Here is a 20121-nt window from a genome sequence, read left to right as displayed (position 1 = left end):
CCTTCATGTAAGTCTTTCTACTTTGTTGTTTCAAAAAGGGAAGGGGCAGGGTTTTGCAGTTTGCAGAGGAGCAAAGCTGTGTTTTCTTTACTAGTTGGAATTTCATTGCACCACATATTCATAGTTGGATACACCTAGCTAAATCAGGCAGGCAGTAGATGTAACATTTTTATTACATATATTTTATTGTATATATCTGACGACTTGAAAAAATGTAGCAAAACCTCAGTCAACTTTAAACCTTTTCTTGAGGTTGGTAATACCTGTATTTGGCAGGAGGATGTGAGAGAGTCATGTATAGCAATAGTGTTGCCAGCACTGAAGAACTTTATATGAGAAAAGGTGGTCTTCCAGCTGGTGCCTGTGGTGGAAAAGATCTCTTGTTATCTACCACTGACTATGTGTGAGCTGAAACAGTTCAGCGTTATTCCTGGGCATTTGTTTCCCACCTGTAAAACAGGAGGGCTATGAAACAGGAGGTCCCAGCACTTCTGATGGTGTTTCCACAAGTGCTGAGGCGCAGAGAGAAAGCAGTCAAGAACAAGAGCAGTAGGGATGTCCTCTGGTGGTCCACCAACTAGACAAGCTGGTGGGGGCTGTGTGGAAGAGAGGCTTATTTCTGTTTCCTTCAACTCAACCAGAGTTTTGCTGCTGAGTAACATGGGAGGAGAAATCGTGCTAAGTTGTTGTGTGGTGTTGGTTTTTTGCTTGTTTTTTTTTTAAAAAAAAAAAACCTTGAAATTTGTTTGCTTCCATCACTAACTATGTTCTTGTTGAAAGTTAATTAAAGCTGCTTGATCTGATTGAGTCATTTAGCTCAAATTTAGGTTAGAATTTCCTTTGAGCACTGAGGGCTCTATCCTGCAAAGTGCTAAGCATCCTCTGCTCCCACAGCCTTCTCGGCAGGAGCTGAGGACACAGCACGCCCTGGGAGGTGGCCGGGTCCTCGCGAGGCTGGGTCACACACAGTCTAGCGTAATTTAAAAATACGATGAAGCTTTTCAAATGTGTTTTGATTAATACATCATGGACTCTCCCACAGTAATAACTTCTGTGCCTTAATATATCACTGTAAGTACTTTGTTAAGCAGTAAAATCTTGCTATATTTTTCAGGCCCTCTGCTATGTGTGTCCTGGTGTGAAAGGAGATGGTTATTTTTCCTTTTAATTTCTCTGGTGCAAATAAGTGATACGGCTTTACTGTTCCATTTCACCCCAGGCAGTAATTTCGAACAGTTATCCCACTTCTCTTGGGCTTAATGATGCTATCAGGTGATGGAAAGTGAGTGACCTTTCAAAACGGAGTGAACTGTAATCACTCTGCCGCTGGGCTCCTGGGTTTCTGCTGGGGAGGGCAGCCTCTGCAGCAGCCCCGTAGCGCCTGGGGGGGCTGTGAAAGAAGTGGGGGTGCTTTATTGATCGCGGTGGTCGCATGACTCGTGTCGCTGGTGACTCCGATGATAAACAATCATGTGAGCAGCGTAACCCATGTCTTCTGGTAAGTTTTTCGGGGGAGATTTTTGGCGGAGATTAAAATGCCATGTGCCCAGCCACTTGGGGCAGTATGTCTGAAGGTTTTTCTTTGTGAACTCTCCTCCCTCAGGAAGAACACAAGACCCCAACCCTCAAACGAAAAAAAATAATCTTCCCTAGTGTTCATATTTATGTTATTTTGACTCTGCCTACTTTGAAGTATTCGCAGTTCAGTTGTCCAGTGGTGAGTACGTTTTATGTATCCTGACATGCCTGAGAAGACAGTTTGGATCATGGTAAAACTGGCCCAGATTTTATGATATAAATGGCTGAATCAGATTTTTTTATCTCTATATTTAGGTTCCTCAGTACAATGGCCTCAGTTAACAGGGTGACAAGCACTTGCAGCTGCATTACTGCTTCCGTTGACGCTTTCTCTGCAGCCTGGGGCGCTGCTGGCTGAACAGTTCTTCAACTTACTGCAAGTGCATGTGGTGTCAGTGAGACATCAAGAAGGAAGAGTTATTCTCTCGTGTTTGATCCATTTTTCTTTCATTTTACAGCTTAATGGGTTTTGTTCTCTTTATACCATCTCACTTTTCCTTATGTTCGTAGCTCTGTCTTTATTAAAGGCTCTGAGGAGATCTTCAGATCAAGAGCTCTGAATTAGTGAAAGATTTACTGGTTTTAATCTCATATTAGCAGAAGACTGAAGTTTTCTGGCCATTTTTACTTTCATTCTCTAGACTTATTGGAAATACTTAATAATAGAACGTCTGATTACAAAACCTACTGCTTACAGATTGTTTCCCATCTTCAGGATGCTTTTCAAATTTTGGTGACCATTGTGGTGGCCGAGTGTGCTAAACTGTACAGACGGAGCAAGGATTAAGGAAGCGATGAAGGGATGGATCATCTCTGACATTGTTTCATTGCAGTTTTGCTGGTGACTGAGACAAAGATAAACCTTCCCTTTTTTTTAAGTCAGTGAGTGTTTTGCCTATTGAATTTAATGGGGCCAGGATTTCACTGTCTATTTTGAAAAGTATGTACCAATTTTGTGTACCTTAGCATGAGTGTTACTTTACCAGTTTCTCAGAGGTACTTACATGCTGGCCTCATAAAAGTTGCTTAGGTAGCGGAATCCCTTTTAAGATACCTAGATTTTTATAGAAATCTATGATAAAATGGACATTTTTATACCTTTGTGAGTATAACGAATTATCTAAAATGGTGGATATGTACTGATGGGATTTTCAAGGGAATATAAACAGTTTAGGTGTCTAACTGACATTTCTGCACAATTATTGTTGCCTAATTATTTTTAAAGTCTGGACTGTAAGGCTTACTTTTCAAAACTGCTGATGGTTCCCACTGATTTCTGCTGGAGATGTAGAGGTTCAGTGCACATGAAAGGTAAATCAGTGTCTAGAAAGCTTTGTAGTTACTGATTGCCTTTTGAAAATGTGTGCGTTTTTTCTTGCTGGGAGGCATATAGCAAGTCACTGTAACACAGCTGGGAATAGAACTACATCTGCCTTTGCAAGAATACAGGGGCTTCCTAAGACAGTGCTTCATCTGACATGTAATTAGTTTTTTGAGAAGACAGGGATCTAATTAAGACTAGTGGAGGGATTTTTTAATTGTATCTTTACAAATTAAAATGCTATTCAGAATCTAACTACATGTTGGGGGAGGGTACTAAAATTATCTTTTGTTATTTGTTCTATAGTTTGCTTAGGATTCTCTGTAGGAATGTCCGCCAGACTATATTAAGGTATGGTTGTTTGGGTATAGTATAAAATTAATATTCCATGAGCAGTCATGCATCTAGAAGCATTCTTCGGCCCCAGGACAGCACATGTATTTAGAAATTGTTCCTTATTGGATGGGCTGTTATTAAATATACCTAAATGCCAAAAAAAAAAAAAAAATAGTGCAGTATGCCTTCTATTGCATTCTGTCATGAAGAAGAAATCAGTGTGTGTGATGTTCAGGAACAGCTAAAATTCATGAGAAGTTGGTGGAAGAACTGTTTCAGATCTTAGCCAACGCTGCCACTTCAAATAAATAAAAAGCGCTTGAACTGAAATTCCCTGCTGCTATTGTTCTGCATACTACTGAAATATAGTACAGGGGTATGCTTTGAGTTCTTCTCCATGAGTCACATTGAGAGTCATCAATGTCATATTCAACCTACAACTTCGTTCTCCGAACTACTCTCTGAGAAAGGCAAGTAAAGTTTTACTCATTCATAACTCATTGAAACTAGTAATGGGAAACATATTTGTTACTAACGTGCCAATGCAAAATGTTTCCATTAATCTTACTTAAGCTCCTGTTTTATCCTGACTTTAGATGTCTACGTGATTAGCCCTCTAACCCTTCCCTGAGAGACTAATTCACTGTATAATGGGGTTCTCCATTTCTGATTTTCAGCCAAGTTATACTTTTTCCTCTAATTTCACCTGAATATGGCTTGCCGTTTTCCTTTGCGCCATGATGTAAATATGATATCCGTCTTCATGTTTGCACTCTGGAAAACATGTCTCAGCAGTCATCGCATTTGCTGCCACGCTTGCTCATTGCTTTGCCATGCTCTCTATACCTACCTGTCTGAACCCATTTAAATTTTTTTGCTTGCTGGCCTGTTCTGCCAGATCGGTGGTTGTTTCTTGATGATTCCTGCACTCCCCTCAGTTTACTGACATCTTTCTAATGCTAAGGACACACAGGACTGAACGTTGCATTTGAAGTGTACCTGTGCCCTCAGACTGAAACTGCCATATTTGGAAAGAAAGGAAACAAATAAGAAAACCTTTTCTTGTCATCTCATGCTGAATTTTCCACGTTATTTGCTGTTCATGAGTACGTCCTGTTCATGACTGTGGTATAGCGTCAGAGACGTTACAGGTGTCCCAGTGAGGATCCAGGGGTGAGAGTTTGACCTGGTCTCGTGCTTCGTGTTGTCCCTTGCACCACTGTCATTCTTGGGTCTTTGGGGCCCAGGAGGCAGAGCCCACTGGCATTGCGGCTAGTACCTCCTTTTGAGTCTCTAACCACCGAAAACGGTCTGGTTTTGGCCATTTTAGTCCATCTTTGGACATCAGGATGAGCCAGCCCCCTCAGGTTTGCAAGCAACCCTTGCAGTTCCCCTGACTCCTCGGGGGGAGGAGTTGGGAACAGGGATCGTGGCCTTGGATTAAAATGTGTGCGGGGTGTGGGTTGGCGGTGTATCTTCACACAGCAATGTTCAGAGGTGCTGCACACCGCCTTACCAACTTGACAGGAGGCTGGGTGTACCTGTAAGCAATAGATAAATGACTGGCTGTAGGTATGCCAGTGGTCATGAATGACGTGAATGCATTGTATCAGCATGAATAAACTGGGTTGGGCAATTTCATAGGTGACATCTATTGAAAATCTTGCCCTATGGGATTTTGTTATGTTGAATGCGTGCAAGAATATGCACTTGTAGTTTAAGACTGTTCCTAAAAGCTGTAGTTTGATGTTCAAATGCAATATTTGGAAATATACTGAGTTTGCACTGATGTTACTGGAAGCTGTATGTGTGGAACTTATAGAAAAAAATAGTTCTAGTCGATAAATACAGTATTTCAGGTATACCAAGAAGTACTGGGGACTTTATTGGGGGGGGCGGGGAGAAGGGTAGGGGGAAGGGAAAAATTTCAATTCTGTGAGATATCTCAAAGAACTGAAGAGAAAGAGTATTTAAATTTGTTACTTTTTCCCTGCACAGCAGTGGCTGTTGCACACCTCATTAGATAAACAAGCAAAATGCCAACTAATTAATGAATGTGCAGAGTGGTCGAAGAAGGATGCCTGGGACTTTTCTCCAATGCCGAGCAATGCACATAAAAGAAAGGAGCCATTCCACCTGTTAGGGACACAATGAAATTAAACTAATGTGTCCAGGGATTTATATGGGCTTTTTTAAATTTTTTTTTAAATGATTGGTAAGGTGCTGGAATTATCTGCTAAAATGATTGGGTCCTATGGCAAGACGCTCTCTTCTGTTGCTTGGATCACTGTGCCTGTTCAGTTTGCAGTTTGCCTTGTGTCTGCCTTGGGATCGCGGTTGCTCCTTTTTATGTCCTTTTATTTTGAAAGATCTCAACACAGAGGCTTCTTGTAGGGGTTGGACAAGGAGTTTCTGTTCAATTGATACGAATGTAAAACTGAGTTACTAGAATTACAGCCACAAGAGCCTCAGAACAGCCTTCCAATAGGAACAATGTGGATCAAAAAATAACTTCATGGCTTTAAGATAACTCTTAACTGGCCCCATAAAGGGCATATCATGGTTGCTTCTGACGGTAGCACTCCAAAATGAAAAGAAAGAAACTGAAGAGACGAAAAATTTTCTTCCTTTTTTTTTTTTTTTTTATAAAAAAGGAAACTGTAGAATACACGTGGTGGGAGAAGATGGGCCCAGCCCTGGAAATAAGGAGCCCAAAGGCTTTGATCATACATGCTGCCCTGGCTGCAACTGAGCTGGGTCCAGAGGTTACTGTCCTGAGTTTGCTTTGCACTCTGTGTCCTGGGGAAGACTGAAATTGGATGAAGAGCGAATGGGTAGGATGGAGGGGGAATTCTAAACCAGTGGGACCAGTGGAGAGAAGGAAGAACACAGGGGTTTAAAGAGTATCCGTGTGGAGGGGAGGGAACTGGACCTGGTCAGACACAGGGTGACTGCAAGAAGAGGTGGCTTTTGTAGTTCTGGGTGGAATGGCATGATTCTGGTGTAGTCTGATTGTGGACAACCTGGCCTTGCACACGTAGCCATATTTTGATGTAACTCTTTCTAGAATGACACACAGGATGCACTTTTTTTCCCCCGAGTGTCCTTGATTTGCTTATTTCATAAGTGCTGTTTTTATTTTTAGGAGTGCCCTTGTGTTTGTTGGAGTGATGATTAATCCTGTAGACTTTGGTGCATTTACTAGAAGTTGCTGTGCCTTTTTCATTGGATGCTTTGCAAAAGGGAAATGGTTGAGCTGCAGTCTTCTGTAGCCCCTTTATTTGAATAACATGCTAAATCAAGCGGGGCTTTATGAGTAACGTTCACTATTTGATTCAGATGCACTTTGTTTGTGTGAAAGGGCCAGCAGCGCAATTATTCTTAGTGACAAATGCAAACATGTAATAACTTTGACTCAGCGCCTCTGTTCCTCCAGGTTATGTCAAGAAATGAACACAGTGCCATTTTTGACGCTTTGACACTGCTCCTCTCTCTTTGGAACAGTTCTAATTTGTCATCAATAGATGTGCCTGGGACTTTTCATATGTCATCACACACGCACATTCTCCGACATCCAGAGGAAAAGATTACTCAGAGTCACTTGTTTCTCTGTTCTGTGTAATTGCTGGTGCACCAGGGGGAGTTTTGATGTATAGTGAAAAGAGCATGTGAACGGATTTCAGTTCTTTGCAAGCACCTGGCTCTATCTGGCAGCAAAAAATAGCTGTGACTGATGCTGGGTCATCAGTTACTGGATCACAAGGGATACAAACTCATTGAATTAATGCGTTTCAGGAGGAGATTTAAGGTGGCCTGTATATCCGAAAACAAGTTGCTGAGAACCAGACACGCACATTCAAAACACTTTAAAGGGTACTTCAAAAGCTGCTTAGAAAGCCATGAAGCTTGTTTTAATCAGGAATCCATAAAATAGCATGGATGTGAAACGGTTCACAGTACAGCAAGCTGAAAATACAAAAAAAAAAAAAAGAAAAAAGTACTCACGAAAATGTGCACTCTTTGGAATACATCTTGAAATTTTCAGCAAAGCAATTAAGTACTTGTTTCTAGAAATATCAGGAGTGTGTGAGGGGCCAGAAGTCTTGTATTTTCTGTGCACCTTGTCTGTAATCTTTTTTGTCAAGTGCTAAAGTCTCCATTGGACTTCAGTGGGATTTAATTCAAGTTCTAAATTCTGTAACAGAAAAGAAAATAGATTTTAAGATAGTGAGATTATTCTTGCTGCCCTTGATTAACAGTCGCTTTTTCCGTAGCTGTACTAATATGTGCATGAAAACTTAGGTCCACCTCATTTTAATTTTTGTCTCATTGTGGAGACTTCTACTTCTCTTTTCCAGAAGATTATAAGGTTATTTTCAGTAATTGTTATTTTATTTAATGACGTCAGTTTTTATTTCACTGCTTAAAAAAAAAAGCACAAGTCCTGTGCTTCAATAATTGCTTCACTGTGCGAAAGAGCAAAAAGCCTGTATATTTATTTGAATTTTAAAAAGCCATATGCAAACTTTTACTTTCAGAACTATGTCATGTGTTGTGCTATCTTCCGTATTTCTAACTCGTGTGATTCTAATTACTGTTCGTCTGTCTGTCTGTTTGGAGATGTATGCCACTTTGTGGTTACTGTTTTACGCAACTGGAACTTTTTTCAGTTCCATTTATGCTTTTGTCACATTACTGGGATTGTATTGTAAAGGTACCATGAATCAATGGAATGCTGATTTGTATTCGCTAATAGTAGTTACTTCACTCATTAATGTGATTTGCAGTACAATAAAATGTGCATTCTATGATTATAAATCTACATTTATAAATATATTTTAAAAGTCTCCATATTTTTTACTAAAGACATCATGGATGTTAGCAATAGTTGATTACAAAATTTACCTGGTAAGAAAATTCAGAATGCTGCCATAGTTTTAGGTATATTTCTGAATATGAGGTTCAGTGTAACACTTCCTCCACTGATGTGTCCTGGGTGGGATGGAATCTTTCAAACGCTCCAGAGTGGGACAGCAAGATTATTTATTCTGGAGTGTAATTGCTTTGTTTTTTAAGAGCTCCATTGAAAGGTAATGAAGTATTTCATAGCACAGTAGTCATAGATACCAAGTGATGAAGTATTTTGCTAAGTCACTTGTTCATAAATTGTCAAAAAACCTAATATTTATCATTCACTTATGGTTGTGTCAGTTGAACATCAAAAAGAGTTTACATTAAGTTTCTTTGTCCTAGCTGTAAATAACACAGTCATAATTTTTGCATATTTTTCCATTGCTTTTATAGTTATTTTGGTTTTTTTTCTGTTCTCAGCATAGAACAAAATGGTTGCTTCCAGGCTGTGACTTTGGAAATCTTGTCTTTTGGTGGAGTCCGTTAAGCAGAAGAGATCTTTTTGGCATAGAAAAACGCTGCTTATGGCTGCTGGGTCTCTTCTGCTGTTATTTGCATGCATGTGATCTTCATACAAATTGGAAGGAAGACTTGACATTGAAGACTTTTGCAATGTGTTTAACTATTAGTTTTGAATTGTAATTCTCTTCAGAGAATTTCCTAATTCAAATAAGGTCAACCACCAAAAAAAGAAAAAGATTAATGGATTTTTTTTCTTGTTACGTATTCCAATTTTTTTGTGTAAATAGCCTACCTAGTTTTTCAGCTGGCCAATATCTAAATGCCTTCGTCTCCTACCAATTCTCAAGGCACTTGTTCAAAGGTCAGATATTTCAGGAATGCAATTTGAAAGTTTTGTTTGAATAGGATCCCACAGGAACATCATCTGAAAATCATAATTTCCGCCCTGTCTTTGTGTTATGATTTATTGCCAAGATATTACGTTTCAAATGGACCTCAGACCAGTTACTAGAAAAGAGTGGCCCATGTTCGTTGGGGAATCCTTTTGGAACCAGTTTTCTTTAATTTGAGGAAAAAGGCTGATCAGAAGTAAAATAGTATGAAAGGTCTGGCTTCAGGATCAAACTGTGGTCTTGTTGAAGTAGAAGAGGAGGCTGAAGGCTGTGAAAGTAATAGGAATCCATTGAAGAATTCGGAAGCATTTTCAAAGATAAGGAAACAAGGGAGCGACGATGAGAGTGGGAATATTTTCTATATAAGTGGACATTTATGAAATGTTTTTCTACTGTGGCACATTATGTGTAAATACGGAAGATGAGTAGTAATTTTGAGAGATGATAGCTAGAAATTGGTAAAAGAATATGATTTCAGTTGCATCTGTTCAGTTGGACAGATGTTCTTATTCCTTCTTACTGCCTTACCTAGAAGAGAGTAAAATCATCAGGTCTGTGTTCATGCTGTGCTTTTTGAAATACTACACAGGTCATTAAAAAGGCCCTTCGGCCCAAATTTTTCACCAGTATAATTTTATTTTTCATATCAAGGCGTGGTTTCACTACCTTTTCTTCAGCTCACTGACTTGTTCAGAAGTTGATCCTGGCATATAATCAATACCACAGTAGCATTTAATCTTATGTATTTGTCCATAGCTTGCTTTGCTGAGTCTTAGTATTCTTCTGGTATAAAGCTTCGTGCATTCTATTAACTTATTGGATTACTTCACTGATGAGCTAGATCTGGGATTTTGGGTAACATAAACAAAAAGTAATCTCTTCTGAATTCTGTAGCTCCAGATGCATTAAGATTAAGGAACTCCTATTTACTCTTTTCTTTTATCTTGTTATAGATTGGCATTAGACTACCATAAGATTCCACGTGACAAAAAATCTTGTTTCCTTTCTACAGCAAGTTTGCAAGCTACAACATTAGCACATGGAGCTCTGGCTCTACTAGAGACAGCTAAAACTGGAATAGGAACTAGATCACAATTTCCACACTTAATAAGGCAGTAAGTTAGCTGTTGCCATGGGACAGAGCTGGCTGAATTGTCATAACCGTTCCATGGGCATAAATCTTAGACTTGTGCCAGATGCTTCACGCTGTTCCTGCTGTGCAAAACAGCTGGAAATTCAGCTTAAAGGATTTCTTTCCTAGAGAGAAACTGCAGGTAGCATAGAGTTGAGATCACGTGAATTTGATGGGAAGATGCATCATGCGCTCCAGCGTCGCTGTTGTGGCTTCAGGACACTCTGATCCTGGGGTTTGTACCACGACAGGTAACAACTGCAGCTCAAGGCACAGGAGACAATCTTACAAATTGATGTAAAGAGGTGAAGCTGGTTCTTTCCCTTTTTATGAATGTCCTTTGTCACAGTAATTTTTGCTTTGCTGCCTTTTCCAGTTTTCATGGATTTTTTCTTTGCCCTGGACCTTAAATTTTGTGGTAATATTTTGCCTGGTAGTATAATCAGTTTGGACTCTGGGCTCCTTTTTAACTAGCTTTGAGAAATTACAGTAATGTCAAATTCAGGTGAATCTGTCCGTTCTGTATCAAACTGGGACAGATTAATCCGAAAAATAGCAGTTACATGGTGGATCCCCATCTAGTTGATGAATGAGTTCTCAAATGCAGATGGACCTTTGCAGGGTAATCTTTCTGAAGAAGGAACAAGTTCGGTTAAATCACATTGGAAAATGCTTGCAAGGAGTCCCCTGTGAGTAGAATTGTTACTAAACTAAGGCCGTGGATCTACATGTTAATATTATTTCAAGCAATAAGGAGATTACATTAAAAACTCATAAGCACTGAAACATGACAGCTCTCACTAATTTCTCATGTGGTGCTTTACTGTTTGTTAAACAACAAAAATTTTACTAGGCCGTTTCTAGTATGAAGCTTGTTCTGAGCTTAAGGGTCGAGAAACATATGTGCTGCAGGATGCCTTCTGCGGAGGGTCTAAGCTGAATAAAACAGAAATAACACCATCACCGAGGCTTTGTTTACACCCAAGAGTTTTAACTGTGTCCGTGTAGCTAAAGTAATAAAACTGAACAGGCAAGGACGATGGTTAGAATGTGTTTATGGGAATGGAAATAAATTATAGTGCTATAAGCTGTATTTATAGCAATGTAACTGCAATAGGGTCGAACAGAGGAACTGTATTGCCAGAAGGAAAAATCACATCCCTCACTGGAATAATCACGTTGTACTTCTATGTGGGGGCCAGGCCTAAATTAATTCCAGTTGCATTTCTGAGTACTTGAACGAGAAAGCTGCTTCAGTAAAGGCTTTCTTTGGCTCTGAGAGGATTTAACACCACGAGGCGTTGAACATCTGCATCTTCACTGGAGTCTGTGCTGCGTAAGGTGCTATAAGCCATCGCAGTCCCGTGTTTCTGTCTCGGCTTTAAATCTCATTGAAGTCAGTGGGAAAATGCTCGGGTGGCTGCAGGACAGGAGCCTCGTAAGAGACCTTTGTTAGCCTGGTATATCATGTTTTCTGACAAACCAGGTGCGCAATCAGTAGGAAGCAGTTTAACCTGAGTGCAGAAAAATGTGGCAAAGTGTGATCCAACGTGACAATCACAGGGGCAAGCTGGGACACAAAACCAAATTTTGTTCTGTTCAGGAGCTTCATTTCCACTTTTTTCTTCCATAGCCTGCACATAACTAGCATAAGATTACAAGCCTGAGCAAAACACCACCACCTCTCTCTGGGGGCTCAAACAAGCCATTTACTCTCCCCGAGTATGAGTTTAAATACGTCTGAGAGGAATGGGCTGTCCAAAAGGCTGTTCCCACAAGAGCCTTTTCTGGCATAATACTTCATTAATACTTCTCAGGCACACTGATCTGGGGACACTGAAGAGAGATCCCAACATGTGCTGAAAATGTGAATTTAGATGGAAGGAAGACATTTAGACATTCCTTTTTTTTTTTTTTTTTGGGGGGGGGAAGGGGCGGGACATGGGCTAGAACTAATAATGTATAGAGTTTTAGATTAAACACACCCAGCATAATAAACCAATAGTTTTGCTGAGTTGAGGACTAAGCTATGGTTTTTTAGTTCCTAATCTGAGTCAGCAGTGTTACTAATAGAAACTACTGGTTTATTTTAATTGGAAGTAAATATCCCATTTTCAGGCATTTTGTTCTTTAATCTTTGGTTCACATCTCCATTAAACGCTTTTCTCTGAAGTGACAGCTCAGGCTCATCAGATTACATTACTATTTCCATCATAACTACGATTATGGTTGGACTCGATGATCTCAAAGGTCCTTTCGAACCATGAAGATTCTATGATTCTATGATTTAATTTTGGTTTGGCAGATAGATTTTCTATTAATGCTTTTCAGATGAAGGCGACATAGATTTTTGTGGAAATTTTTTTCTGTAAGGGGACTTTTTATTACTGGGATCACAGAATAATTTTTCTTTACATGATTTTTACCTTTCCTTTCGCCTCTCTGATAATAATATTCATCTTAGTAGTGTGACCACTGCTGGATTCAGTGCGCCCTGGGTCAGACTCTGAATTTGCTTACAGTCATTACCGGATCTGATTTGAGACTATTTCTAATCTGCTTCTTCATGAACCTTTTCATTGTAGTTCCATCTCACAAGACCCAGAGCATATTTTTTTCTCACTAGTTTCCATTTAACGTCCCCACAGCTGCTGCTGACACAGGTACCACATGATGAAGAAGAAGGAAGAGAAACACACTTTCATAGAGTTTCTGCACATAGGCACATAGAGTAATTGGGGGAGAGGGTGACCTGTACAGACTACCTGGTCCACCTCCCACTGAAAGCAGAAGTTAACTTCAAAGTCAAGTCCAGCTTCAACGTTAGATTAGGTTGCTGAGAGCCTTGCACAGTTGAGTTTTGAATATCTGCACTGATGGAAATTCTGTAACTTCTTAAGCCCCTGTTCTTAGTCTTGATATGAAGAACTTTTCTTCTAGTCATGTGTGGAATTTCCTTGCTTTGCTGCAGTTTTTAAATCAGATTGAGATTTTTTTAAAATCAGAGTGTGGAGTTAAGTTCTAGAAAGATATTTCTTTTCTTGGAATAAAAGTCCACACTTGAAGATAATCCTGTATAATAATACTCAAACAAACCCCTACACAGCAGTTCTGGAGGCAGCAGAGAGATGTGCAAGCAGCCAGTCTAAAAGAGTAAGACCAAGGTACCTCTTTCGGTAGTAGAAGGAAGAAGTCATGGTTAGAAACACAGCATCTAGAAGGTGGGTTTTGATAGGAACAGGTCCTTAGTTAACTTCTTGTGGGTTTTGTTGGTGTGGGGTGGTTTTGTTCTTTTTTTTCACCACAGGGCAAAACTCTCTACACATAACTGCACTGAGATAAAACATTTTCTTATTTTGGAATATTTCGCTGTTTAATATAGGGATATTTTATGCAGTGACAGATTAAGTAGATTTAAATACCCCAGTCTTTAGGGAAAATGCTCCAAGATGAGGGGATACAGATGTTGCCTATTCGAAATGTGTGAAAAATAATTAAAAGAGAACAATCGCAAAATGTTGAATTCACCACAATGATGGGATTTAATTCTGGCTTGACTGAGGCTATCAAGAGTTGTGTGGCTAAATCTGTTGTCAGCTGTAATAAACACTCTTTCTGCTTCAGTTTATGTGAACATTTGCAGCTGTTGAAGAAACAGGCATCTTTGCCTCTTAGTCAAACAATACATAAAATGAATTATGCTAGAATAGATAATGTGCAAAAACAGGTGACAGAGCTGTGTGGTAACATTGACTTATGGAGGAAAGTGTGGGGGATCTGCTTTCTCGCATTGATTGCCCCCTCCAGTCACTGGATTGTGAAGGTGGAGCTCATTTAATGAAAGCTCTTGAGAGAGAAAAAGAAAAAAAATTTTACATGGTTCTATTTTGTAAGTCTACATGGAGGTTGTTTTCGGCGATGAAGAGTACATACTAAAGTTTACACAGAGGACTGTGCCATCCTGCCTTCATCTGTCTGCTTAACTCACTACAACAAAGGCAGGATGGCACAGCCCTCTTCATAAATTTCGGCATGTATTGTGCATCGCTGAAAATTCATTGAGTGGATCTTCCTGTCTGCGTAACTCACTACAGACGTGAACACACGCCATGTATTATTTAAATGTGCAAGTTGACACATACGATTTATAGGATTTAGAAGTGGAACGAACATGAATTATACAACAGAAAGCTTTCACCATGCTGCACAGTTGAATGTTTTTAATGCAAAATGAAAACGCACATTAACCTTAAAAAAAATCCAAAGGACCCGGTGTGTAGTTAGATACCTGAGCCCATCGTGTCCGTTTGTCCTGCCCTCAGCAGTGAATTTAGCGAAGATCTCGCTGGGCAGGAGGGAAAGCAGGCGTGGGCTGAGCTGGGGGACAGGGACCGTGTGTTTGCATGACCCTTTTCTGATGAAACGGATTCAGGTAATCCATGTAGTGAAGCTCCCCTTTAGTGTGAGCGTGGCTCAGCAAAGAGGTATGGGTATCAAATGGAATTGCTGCAACGGTTATAAATATGGGGGTTTGAAGAGAGGAAGGAGCCCCAGCCATCCAGAGCCTTTGCTGAGACCAGCAGGAACATACAGAAGAGCCCCAGCCAGTGAGAAAGGCTCCCTACCGAGTCTTGAGTCAAAAACCAGAAACCAGATGCAGGGAAAACAGGGCTTTTCTAGTTTTGTGGTGTTCAAAGAGCAACTTTTTTTTTTTTTTTTTCTAAGGATAAGTATGGATATTGTGAAATGTTACTCTAAAGTGAATATAATGCAGTCTTGATACTCTTTTTAAGAAGGTTGGAATCGGGATGTGCCAGTTTAGCAAAGTAAGCTTTCAAAATGGGCATGACACTTTTTTTTTTTTAGCTGAGCACTTCAAAAGCCATCAAAATAGCTGTTACCTTCTGTCCTGGAAACTGTCAGGAACCTATAAATAAACATAAAATAATACAGGAGCAGGAAAAAAATGTTATGCCAGCAGTTAATGTTGTTGTTACTAATTCTGTTGTTTCTTTTTTCTTTTCTTTTTGCAGTGTATCCTATTCAGTGCATGTCTCTGAGGATTACCCAGGTACAGTGCAGTGTTCTTGTCTATGACACGTATCTGCATGTTACCGCAATTTGCTGTATTCAGATGAAAATATCTGAAAGGGCGTTGATGTCTTCCAGGTGCATCCTTGTGCTAATCATTTTCCATTAGTTAGATTATTTTCACACTCATTTCTCCCTTTCAGGCGGCATTTGTCAGCTGGGTCAGGGCGTGAAAACCTGGTTCACAAGTTTACGGAGACGGGAGCTTGTGATGCTTTTCGTGTCTGGGGCCAGCGGTGGTCGCAGTGTGAAAGTGCCTGATTCCTCTTTGGCATGGTAGAGAAAGCTTGATCTTTCAAGAGGCTGAGCAGCCTGGCACGGGGCCAGCAAAGCACTTCTGCTCTAGACCTTAATGAGGCTCTTCACGTGCTTCAAGCTCAGCCTGTGGACTGTTCGCTGATGCTTCTCGGGGTCAGTGGGAGCCAAGGGTTTGTGCATGGCTATGTCTTTGGGAACGCCAGCGTGCCAAACTGTTCCCGGCTGCTCAGCCCTGCCTCGTCGTTCACACTCCGAGCTGGTCTGGGAAAAGCTTTTGTGCGGACAGTCTGGACGAGGGGATTAATTCACACGAAAGTCAACCAGGCAAGAGCAAAAGCAAGTTTTCAGCTAGTTTATGTCCCCACTTTCCTTCACAAAGAGACTGTGCAGATACCTCAGGTGGCACAGGAGTTAGCAGGAACAGGAGAGAGAGAAGGGGATGAGGGCAGGCAGGCGCTGTGCCAGTAAAGGCACAGGGTAGTACTGTTGGACTGCAGCACATTGTGTATTTTGGACCTGGGAGTATTTAATACCGTAAGTACCATAAATGATATGAAACCTTTTGGCCTTTTTTGATCTTTATCCATAACATCTCTGTAATATTTCTAAAAGAAATATTTCTTATTTCTTTTAGAATCTCTAAAGAAGTGAGGCTTTGATCTTCTTCACGGATAAGCAGTAGAGTATGTCTGTTCAAAGCACCAGGGTGTTTGAAGCAGATATAGGGGGAAATCAGCATCAGCAGTGATGCTAAATGCGATGGATTATATGAAAGAATGCTAACAACCTTTATGCGAGAGATTTTTTTTTACCAGTAAAAACTGAAGGGAAAATTGCTACTAATAATAATCTATTCAACACGTAGTAAGGGAGAAATGGACATTTATAAAATACATGGTCATACTAGTGACAAGCTAATTTACTGATTACAACATTGACCTGACAATAAATGGAGCACAAATAGTTGAAAAAAATCTGCATCATATGTTATTAACAGTTTGCTTTATTAAACGTCAGTAATGGATTTATTCATTTCAGGGATTAAGCTATTATGAAGGCACAAAACTTGCTTTCTGGGACCCCCCACCTGGAGTCAGGGGTGCAAGCTGGAGCGCTGAACCACAGCACATGAGATCTCATCTCCTGGCCAAATCCTGGCTGACAGACCTCAGACTTTCCTTACAGATGCTATTTGCAGCATGCCATGATGGCCTACGCGCCTGAGTGACTTTGGTGGCTCTAAAACCTCATGAATATTCTCTGCCATCACCCCCTATATTTTAAAGCCAGACAGAATTTGAGCACTTTACGCCGTAGCTAACTTGGTGAGGGGGGCGTAAACCAGCTGCACATGTTTACTGACCAAGGCTTTGGAAGAGCTGATTTCATTCGTGTCTTGAGCTTTTGCAGGATCTGTGTTTGCTTTGTGATGAAGAGGTGTTTAGTGTGTTAGGAATGAGAATGACTCTTTGCCATTTTACAGCTTTGATCGTAAAAATACTCGTTTTGACTTTGTGAGCCAGATTCTTTGTCCTACATCTCTAACTTAACATGACTGCTGGCTGTGGCTCTCTTCTCTAGCATGTATTTTCAGGGATGTTTCAGGGACATGTCAGGGTACAAGTCTAGGAAGTTGTGTGCTGATCTCCTCTTCCTCAACTGGAAGATGATCTTCAAGTATTGCTGCTATTTGATAGAGTTCAGAGCAACATGTGCTCATCAAATTAAATTTCTCATAGGATAAATCTTTACAGACCAAGGTTTCAGTCCATTAGTGCTTGGCTATACCAAAGTTGTGTCCTCTGGAGATAGCATGTAATACACAGTGGATCAAATTTGGAAATCAGAGAGGAGGCCGTCAGAGTCGATAAATTGCTAATACATGCAATAAATACATGAAAATAGAAGAGATTGAGTTACTGTACAAATGATGTTCCTTCGGCTAAAAGTGATACCGCCACAAGTACATTTTAGATGCTATAAGAAGAGCTTTGGGTTCTGCGTATCCTCTAGCTCCCTGCATTGCTGTTATGTATGCAGCATTGCCGCTTTGGCACTGGTAACAGTGTGTAGCTATTGCTGAATTGCTTCATAAAGCATCAAAAGATTACAAACAGCTGAGCATAAAATCATACCTATGGGAACCGTAATATGACATGACAACTTTCGATAATGGAAGGTGTTTGAAAGTTTCGTAATTATGAGCGAAAGCTAAAAATATGCTTACAAAGGCACACTGAAGAACTTAATAGGAATAGTGTTGAGACAGTAATGTCTCAAAGTTGTATACACATTGCTGAAATTGTGAAAATAGCACTGAAAATTTTAGAGGCAGGTAATAACAGTTCCAGCAAAATATCTCTGTAACTATTTTCTCATAACATTGACACAAGTGGGAAAAAATAATGCTCCTAAGGAGCAGTTATAAAATCTAACATCAATGAGTAGACTAAAGTCCCATTAATATGAGTGGATCATGACTCCTGTGAGAACCATTACAGCAGCAAGCATTTTGCTAATGAATATATGTTCGGAATGATACGCGTTGGCTGCCATAATGCTGTAGTCTTTTATCCCAGTGATTTGTGGGTTACACACGTGTTAACAGGAACATCCTTTTCTTAGACCTCATTAGACTGCAGCAGAGACGGAGACAACCAGTTTGTCAGCAAGTGGTTTCGTGCATCCCTCCACTAGGTCCAGGCACTGCGTCCTCCGCTTAGGAGAGGTGTAGTGTGTTAGAAACTGCATGTTGAAGAAAGCAAAACAAAACCAGTATCTTAACTTCAAGTTTAATTAGACTGATGGAAAGAAAGAGAAAAAAAACCCTTATGGCTGCCAAATAGAAAAGGAAAACAAAAACTTGGCAGTGAAAATCGTATTATCCAGCTGCCAAAAAAGAATGACAATGGGCATAAAAATATAATTAAAATCTATAAAAACTGTAATTGAGCAGTCCTTTTTTCCATATATGTATATCTTGGTAATTGTCTATTCTGTACAGCACATATTGTTGTTATTTCTCGCTTTTTCATACAGCAATAAGTTCAGCACATGGATTTCCTTTCTCACATCCGTATATATGGTGTTAGGTATGTTTAGAGCCAAATGGTGGCCTCTGTAAACTTTATAGCAATAAGTTGCACTCCCAAACCTGTGTGTATGAGCGCCTGTGTGTATGAGCGCCGATCGCCGGGACTGCCTGGCGGGACAGCACAGGAGTGGAAGTAGGCGAAGGTGTGGGATGGCGTCAGACTGGGTAGATGTGTGCGAATGTGGCAGAAGGGCCGGTTCCCACGCTGGGAAAGCCCCAGGCGCACGTCCCTGTGCGGCAGCGCAGCTGCGCAGCTGCACCTCGGCAAGGAAAGGGCGGCAGCGCCCGGCATCCCTCCTGATGGGGAAGAGCCTCTGTCGTACAAAGGGTCACATTACTGAGTTTACTGCTCAATTAATGTTGATACCATTAACAGTTCACTGGAACTTTCACTGTGGTGAAAGGCTTTGAGATTGCAGCAGCATGCTTAAAGTCACACCTGAGTTCCCACACTTTGCTGATGTGGGACCGGAGTGTTTGGAATTACGATATATCAAGTCCTTGTTTCAGTTACCTTATTTGTCTCTTTATCTGTGATTATCTTGTCAGCCTTTCTGCTCTACAGCATAAGTTTCAATCCAGCCCAGATCAGTAGAAAACAAAATATTCTTACTTTCATAGACTGTTCAGCAATTTATGCAAAATTAACTTCTGCAGGTATAGTACATAAAAACTTGCTGCTCCTTGTTTGTTGTTACTAAGCATTTGGTTGGGAAGCAAAAAAAGAAACCAAACCAGAAAAGCACCGCACACCCCCCTCAGCCTAATCCCTACATTTTGTAAGGTAATTTATGATAGACTTTCTATATTCATATTCATACCTAACATTTTTGTTAAGTGGGAGGCATTTTTTTTTTATTCCTGAATCAGGCACAAGAAAGGTTATCCACTGATTAGAAGATACTTCAAACAACCTTTATGTGACTAGGCAAAATGAGGCGCAGGTATTTTGCATAACGGGCTATTAACACCCAGCTCCAAATGCAGCCTTCACTCTGCACAGCAGATCTAGCTTGAATTTTGGTGTCAGGCAAAGCAAAAAGCATAGAACAAGTCTTCACTTGGGAAAAGGTTGGCTCAAACCCCCGTAAGCCTTGTGGGACAGTTCAGAGTAGTGCTTGGTGTGATTCGCAAAAGCCATGACATCAGACCCCAGGGGTTTCCTTGTATAAAATTTTCCAAATCTTCCATCCTTTTGGTATTTTTTTTTTCATTAGCAATCTCAAGAGGAAAAAAACCCACACCAGCAAGATGACAGCGCTCCGGGGAGTGGTTCCTTATGGTACCAGGGTGGGACGGACAATGCGGGAAGGGGCTGGCAGAACACAACTGGACTTCACCATCCCGGGTGTTTTTCTTTCGTAGATAACACCTACGTTTCCAGTTCTGATAACGATGAAGATGTGTTAGTTACAACAGAGCCAATTCCAGTAATTTTCCACCAAATCGCTACAGGTAATCTTATGTCCCAAGTGTTTTATCAAGTTCATGTTTTGTGAGGAAAGACAAGATGTTGCCTGCACTTGAAAGGAGATATGTTAATGTG

General features: G+C 40.5%; 1 protein-coding gene across 4 annotated transcripts in view; it reads left to right on the top strand.

Annotated features, from left to right (window-relative positions):
* The window catches only part of PARP8 (poly(ADP-ribose) polymerase family member 8), a 124712-nt gene that overhangs the window by 38636 nt on the left and 65955 nt on the right, over nucleotides 1–20121 (top strand). For all 4 annotated transcript variants that reach the window (XR_010069033.1, XR_010069032.1, XR_010069031.1 and 1 more), the window contains exons 3-4: nucleotides 15166–15203; nucleotides 19941–20030. Coding sequence is in view for 1 of the 4 variants with exons in the window: in XM_063319701.1 (XP_063175771.1) it covers nucleotides 15166–15203; nucleotides 19941–20030 (128 nt within the window). In the remaining 3 variants the exon portion in view is untranslated. The remainder of the gene's footprint in view (nucleotides 1–15165; nucleotides 15204–19940; nucleotides 20031–20121) is intronic.

The sequence above is a fragment of the Chroicocephalus ridibundus genome, chromosome Z (assembly GCF_963924245.1).
Source record: "Chroicocephalus ridibundus chromosome Z, bChrRid1.1, whole genome shotgun sequence".
NCBI lineage: Eukaryota > Metazoa > Chordata > Aves > Charadriiformes > Laridae > Chroicocephalus > Chroicocephalus ridibundus.
Note: the sequence above shows the minus strand (reverse complement) of the source record. Positions and strands in the feature narration are given on the sequence as shown.